This window comes from Pseudorasbora parva, chromosome 9 (genome assembly GCF_024679245.1).
Source record: "Pseudorasbora parva isolate DD20220531a chromosome 9, ASM2467924v1, whole genome shotgun sequence".
Lineage (NCBI taxonomy): Eukaryota > Metazoa > Chordata > Actinopteri > Cypriniformes > Gobionidae > Pseudorasbora > Pseudorasbora parva.
The window spans coordinates 38,106,524-38,114,144 of record NC_090180.1 but is presented as its reverse complement, the minus strand read 5'-3'; the positions used below and the strand labels follow the sequence as shown (position 1 = coordinate 38,114,144).

Genomic DNA, 7,621 nt, shown 5'->3' with positions numbered 1-7,621 from the left:
CAACCTTGCTTCTGGAAGTTTTTTTCCCATTCATTTTTCCCATTGGGATTTTAAAAAGTGTTTGGTTGGTCTGGTTCATGGTTTATAACGCAGTCAACATTACAAACTTTGATTTGAAACAAAAAAGTATTAGAAAATCTAACTAAAAGACAAAGTCTGTGTCTTTACTGAGGGAAAGAACTACAATCCCATGAAACTTTGTGTGACAAACTAAATTAAATCAATAGATATATTTAAAACAACACTGTAAAAAAAGTAGCTGCCCTACATTTTAAAAAAGAACAATCAACTTGGATGTTTAAGTAATTTCAACTTAAAATGCATTAAGCTGACTTAAAAATGAGTTACATCTTGTATAACTTTGAAAATTGCTTATTTTGATGAGTTAAAGCAATGTAAAAACATGTTGTAAAAAACATAATTTATTGATCATATTCAACCGAATTCACATTTATTTGTATACTGCTTTTCACAATACATATCGTTTCAAAGCAGCTTTACAGAAAATGCACATCATAATTTTTTACAGTATATTGATTTAAGATGTTGATTATGTACACAGAGAAACAACATTTATTGCAAAATAAGCATATACATACACATATTTAAGTAGTTTGAGAGCATAGGGACACTGACTCTTATGCCATTCACGTTCCTTCATGGGTGTTAGAGAGTACTAAATAATTTATTATAGCCGCACTGTAAATTATTTTAAAAAATACAAGTAACTTATGATTTCTTACAGCTCTAGCTATTACGAAAAAACATTTACAAGTCTCTACATCATATCCGGGAGATAATACGATTAATAAGTAACATTATTGAGAATCGCCAACCTTTATTCAAATATTATTAAAAGATTTTGTAAGCATATTGGGTAATTGTGTGTTTTATTTGTGATGACGCAGTTTGAGTTTCTATTTATTAAACTCATTTCCTTTACTGTATCAAATAAACATTTTTTAATTCAATAAACTCACAATTTTAAGGCAAGCAGATTAGTTACTTTTTTAAGTTAAACCAACAAAAACATTTGTTACAGTGCGTGATTGGCTTGTTAGCCGAGACTTCTTAGCAAAATAATTAGATGATGAGAATCTGCTGTTAAACATGATTATTAAGTTTAAATTATTTGGGCTGTTGGCTTCAACATAGCATATACCATCTACTAGCAACCTCATTGCTTACAGAACAGGTTATCTTTAAAAATTGAAGAAAAAAAGGTTAGTCTTTAAAAAAGATATCCCTTAAAGGGTTACTTCAGCGATTAGCATATGGCTTTGTATCAGTAGAAACCCTGGAGTATATTCAAATGTGCTTTCCCCCCTCATATCCCCCTGAGACAAGAGATTTATTGATTTTATTTCTGGAAAAATTCCTCCTATGACACAAATTGACGATATTTGCATCATAGGAGGAATGTTTGGCCAAAGGCTAAAGACTACAGCCAGCAGAGGGAGCCATTTCCGCATGTTTTAAACCCGCGCATGGGGGATGGGAGATCACACTCAGAGCTCAGCTGGCAGCTTCAGGCACTCATTTAAACGGAGCTATGGTGAGCAATGTAAGTCTTTTAACTTCTCAAATTAATTTCTATGAAAGTTAAGCTTGCAAAGGCATGAACTGAAACGCGCCAGACTGAACTTGCGTTGTGAATGTATGCCGCGAGTGTAGTCGCGATTACCTGAGCTCTCATCATGAGCTCATCAGCTCATTTATCTGACTCCGGCAGTTAGTGCTCAGTGCTGTGATACTCGCGCAGTGACTCACTCATTATATTGAACACACACGTTCAGTTTTTAATTGTAGTGTCTTCTCCAACTCAGTCACAGTAATCCAGTAGCGGTGGCTTTGGGAATGGCCTCACAGGGCAGCGAAGCATTCTGGGAATTGTAGTCTTTCATCCCCATAAGACAAAAATACATTTTCTGTCTTTTCTCAGTCTAGAAAGCACCAAATTCAAAAATAATTTCACATTTCTACCACATTGATGACCCAGTTTAAATACAGATTCATCTTCCCAGCGCTGAAGTACCACTTTAATGAATGCGCTTTTTACTTCTGGAACTTTAATTCAGAAACAGCTTAATGTTCTATTTAGATTAATATAACTATACCTGGACTTCAGTTATTATACTGTATAAAATAATAAACAGATATGTTTAATAAAAAAAGCTGAAAACATCAGATATAAACCCACCTGTCTTCTTCTTTCTACCCAGCATGGAATACGATGGGGTGCCGTCTCTCCCGAAGCGTGTCATTTTGGCATCTACATGATACTGCGGCCCTGGACTGGAATCCACAGACACCACTATTCAAAAGCAACATTATGGGAAAACACACCATAATTTACTATATTTGGTAGACATGCAAAGCATCATATAGGCTCGAGCATTCAGTGACTAGTGCTGTGCTCTACTGTGTGAGCCACAGGAATGCCATTTAACATTAACTAAAATCAAACATATGGATCAAAATCAAGCATATGGGTTTTATTAGCTTAATATGCCAGAGAAATCACATTTTATTGCATGCCGTTGTTTGTGATATAAAGTCCAGATGTTTGAGATGTTTTCTTGTATTAATACTTTGATCAAACTGGGTGTTCTCAATGCTCTCCAATTCCTTCCAAACAAGTGTTACATGTCACTAATTAGGCGTGTAAGTGTGTGCCTGTGTGTGTAAATCCACCTTCATTGTAGACACTAATTAATCTATAAAATTATCAGTCCATATAAGTGCCATGTTGATATATATGTACTTTCTGCATGAACTAGCATGTTAAAAGCATTTTCAAGTGATTAAACCGAGCATTAGTTCAGTGGATCATGTCATCTGTCAGTGTGAGAAGTGTTTGATGTCATGTCACGTCACTCACTGTTGCTGCTCATGCGGCTGTGGAAGGAATAGGCCGGGCTGCTGGGTTTGGTGTAGTCATGGTTTATGTAACCGATAGTGGGCGGAAGAGCATAACGCCCCGGCCCGGGCCCTGAAGGGAAAAACATAAACATAGTTTAGCATTTATTACTGGAACTGTGTTGGGTCATGAATGGAAAATCATTTGTAAATAAATGCTGTATTACCAATGGGACATATATAAATAAAGGTTGGGGACATGTAATGAAATACATAAAAATTGTGTTTCATTAATAAGTTATATTTTGAACAGGTGATAATCAAATTACAGTTACATCTGAAAAGTATTTTAGATTAGCAAAGTGATTACTCTGACTTTTAATGTTGTTTTAAACATTAATGTACTGTAACAGGCAATTCATATAAGCAGCAATTGGTGACTCTCAAACTCTATAATAAATAAAAATAATAATTTGTTACATTTATATGGCGCTTTTTAAGGCATTAAAAAAGCTTTAAGTAGAAGGGGGAATCTCCTCAACCACCACCAATGTGCAGCACCCACCTGGCAGCCATATTGCGCCAAAACGCCCACCACAGACCAGCTGATTGGTGGAGAGGAGACAGTGATAAAGCCAATCAAATGGGGATTATTAGGAGGCCATGATGGACAGAGGCCAATGGGCAAATTTTTTTAAAGACCACAGAGAGTCAGGACCTCGGTTTAACGTCTCATCCGAAAGCCGGTGCTCTTTGACAGTAGAGTGTCCCCATCACTATACTGGGGTGTTAGGACCCACACAGACCACAGGATGAGCACCCCCTGCTGGCCTCACTAACACCTCTACCAGCAGCTACCTGGTTTTCCCAGTTGGTCTCCCATCCAGCTACTGACCAGGCTCAGCCCTGCTTAGCTTCAGTGGGAAACCAGTCTTGAGCTACAGGATGATATGGCTGCTGGTTTTACAGTCTGTAAAAGCATCCTAAGATATAGTTCTGCTCATAAGTTGCATGCCCCTTGCATGTGTAAAATTCTAATAATTTTAACAAAATGAGAGGGATCTGGGATCATAAAAAATTGCATGTTACTTTTATTTAGCCTACAGTCCTGAATATAAGCTATTTCACATAATAGATGTTTACATATACGCCACAAGACAAAATGACAGAGTTTATAGAAATTGCTATATTCAAAAATGGAAATACCATTGAAGCTTAACCGTCTGTCATTACCTGGATGATCCACTACTCTTTTTATGTTGCATGTCAAGTCATTTTTTTAGGTAATTGCAGCTATTCTTATGTCACAAATATGACTTTTTTCTCAGAATTGCAAGTCTCACAATTCTTAATGATTATTTTCTGAGAATTGTGAGACATAAACCTAGCCTAGAAATCTAGACACACCCTAGCGGCAGCAAATTTAATTTGCCCGCATCTTGATGTGGGTCTGGCTTGTCAGGCTAACATAAACCTGCAACTGTTAGGGGAAAAAGACTGATGTTTTTCTCAGAATTGTGGGATTGCATTAGGCTCTGGGGTGTGTAAACATTTTGAATTGGCTGGGTAAATTGTACTTATTTTGTCTTCTGCGAAACATTTAATTATTAGCATCTGAACGACTGTAGTAAATGAAAAAAAAATATGATCTTGAAACTGGAAAAATGAACACATCATCCTGTTCAAAAGTTCTCACCCCCTGCTCAATGCATTGTGTTTTATGGAAGCTTTTTTCCACCACTAAATATAAAAAATATAATGGTAATTGTGACTTTTTACTTCTGTTCTGAATTCTGAGAATTAAACGTACAATTGAATGTTATAATTTGAGAATTGCTAGATAAAAGTCGCAATTACACGTTCATTTTTTTATATTTAGTTGCGGAAACAAGCTTCCAAAAAACACAATGTATTAAGAGCAGGGGGTGAGAACTTTTGAACAGGATGATGTGTACATTTTTCCTATTTTGTGTAAAGATCATATTTTTTCATTTAGTACTGCCCTTCCTAAGCTAATAATTACATGTTTCCCAGAAGATAAAATAAGTACAATTTATTCAGTTCATCCAATTCAAAAAGTTTACACGCCCCAGAGAGCTTAATGCAAAACCTGTGCAAAAATCTAATGAAATACATAATAAATTACTTTTTAAAGCATGCATTTTGTAATCTGTAGTGGAATACATTATAAAAGCAACATTCCCAACCCTGTATAATAAACAAATGATGGTTGAAGGGGTTATCACTACACTAGAACTATTAAAAACATTTTTATTAAATTAAATGTTGTAACTAAAATACCTTTTAGTACGCTGTAAAAAAAATGTTGTTCGTTTTTGTTGGTTTAACTTAAAAAAGTAAGTAAGCTGGTTGCCTTAACATTTTAAGTTTATTGAAATTAAAAATTTGAGTTGATACAATGAAGGAAATTTGTTTAATAAATAGAAACTCAAAATATTATTGTATCTGAACCACATAAAGAATTTGATAAATCATGAAAAAGCACTATTTGGCATGTTTCACTGCATCATCAGAAATAAAACACACACCCAATATGCTTACAAAATCTTTTAATAATCTTTTAATAAAGGTTGTCGAATCTTAAAAAATGTTCATTGTATTAACTTGTGAACTCAAAATTTTAAAGCAACCACGTAACTTTTTTTCTAAATAATTTTTTTACAGTGTATTTATTACTGGAATTGCGTTGGGTATAATGCACTGTAAAACATTTTAGTTGGTTTAACTTTAAAAAGTAAGTAACCTAGTTGTCTAAAAATTTTGAGTTTATTGAAATTAAAAATTTGAGTGAAATAAACAATGTTGTAACTAAAATTACTAACTGGAAGACAGAAAAAAAACGAAAAAACAACAACCCTGAAATAAAAATAAATTAAACCTCGTAATATTTGAAATAATAACAATAAAAAGCACATAATAACATTACTAAAAATGTAACAAAAAGGAACACTGGAAATGTAAAAAAGCTAATGCAAAATATTAATAAAGATAGTATATAAATAATACTAAAATAACATTGTAATAACTGATTACAGAAAAAAAGTGTGCTATATAGGCTTATTAATTTCGTTAGTCTATAAGTTATACATCTGCTAGCTATGTTCCTCAGAGTCATTTCCTTTTATTAAATCTAAAATAAAACTATGGAATGTTATTCACGTGAGACATAAAAGGTCACACATGCTGAGCACATTTCTAAGGTCCAGGAGAAACTTGGCTGTAAACTTTCATTTGAAATCGTATGAATTTTGTTACACAGTTAAGTGTCACACAACCTTTTCAAAGCATTGGCCAAAAGAAGAAAAAAGAAAAAGAAAGAACACACAAAAGAAGTTCTATTCTCAGAATGATACAAGCAGGTGTTGCAATAAAAGACCTAACTGACAGTTTCTTTCATCAAACTGCCAATCCACTCTCAAGAGCCAAATAGGAGCATGCAGTGCATGTTTGAACTACTTACAGAGCCCAGCGCTAAAATAAATCGTCAGATCTCCTCGCTTTGCTGAATAATTCTTTCGACACAATCATTTACACAAATTAATCTACTGAAAAGAGCGGTCACAAACTCACCTCGTTCCCTGCCAGCAATGATGGGGCGCCGTCTCACCACTTCCCCCATGCCGAGTATATTTTCTGGCTAGCTTAAAGAGCTGACGGCAAAATCGGCAGCAAGAGTGCTCAAGGAGGTCCGGTAAAGGTTGAAGTTTCAGTGTAGACACACTGGAGAGATACAACTGCGGCCTGAATTATAAATGAATCGTACAAGCACAAGAAACCTTACCCTTGTCCGGGCTACAAGGACTTCCATCTCAATATCTTTACGCATAACAGATTTCCAGACATCCATCACAGAATACAAAGGGACACCTACAGTTACACCGTGGCAACTTATGTGTAAACGACAGCTAATGCACTAATTACACAATGTCAGACAGTCAACAACTGTCTGTGTGAAATGACTAATAGAATAACAAGATTATATATTAATAGCCGGCTCAAATGTAAACACTAAGAGATATTCAGTACTTTGTTCATTAACTTGTGATATAAAAATAGTGCACTTTACAGTAAGGTCTGATTTGTTGACATCAGTTAAAGCATTAACAAACAATTAGCAATATATTTTTTACAGCATTTATGGTAACACTTTATTTTAAGGTTCAGTTATTAACTATTAACTAGTGTCTTATTAGCATGCGTATAGGCTGATTATTAGTACTTATAAAGCACATATTAATGCCTTATTCTGCATCCCTTAATCCTACTCAATACCTAAACTTAAATGCTACAAAAACTAGCTTACTAACTATTAATAAGCAGTAAATTAGGAGTTTATTGAGGCAAAAGTTGGAGTTAATAGTTAATATGTGTTCCCCAAACTAAAGTGTTACCGCATTTATTAATGTTAAAAAATACAAATGTTTGTGTTAGTTCACAGTACATTAATTTATATATAACAGATTCAACTTTTGATCCTAAAAATGTCACTTTAGATTAGAGTTAAATTCTCATTATTAACTATTAACTCAATAAACTCCTAATTGCTTATTAATCGTTAATAAGGTAGTTGTTAAGTTTAGGTATTGGGTAGGATTAGGGATGAATATGGTCATGCAGAATAAGGCATTAATATGTGTTTTATAAGTACTAATAAACAGACAATATCCAAGTCATATCCATACTAATAAGCATATTGATCATTGTTAATTTATTTTAAACTAATGTAGTTAACTAATGTTAA

General features: G+C 34.1%; 1 protein-coding gene across 1 annotated transcript in view; it reads right to left on the bottom strand.

Annotated features, from left to right (window-relative positions):
- Positions 1 to 6,624, bottom strand: part of odf3l2a (outer dense fiber of sperm tails 3-like 2a) — an 8,849-nt gene extending 2,225 nt beyond the window's left edge. The window contains exons 1-4 of the mRNA XM_067453270.1: positions 6,451 to 6,624; positions 2,882 to 2,992; positions 2,197 to 2,314; positions 1,924 to 1,928 (exon numbers count right to left, since the gene is read on the bottom strand). Coding sequence (XP_067309371.1) covers positions 1,924 to 1,928; positions 2,197 to 2,314; positions 2,882 to 2,992; positions 6,451 to 6,499 — 283 coding nt within the window. The 5' untranslated portion in view covers positions 6,500 to 6,624. The remainder of the gene's footprint in view (positions 1 to 1,923; positions 1,929 to 2,196; positions 2,315 to 2,881; positions 2,993 to 6,450) is intronic.
- Positions 6,625 to 7,621: the final 997 nt, after the last annotated feature.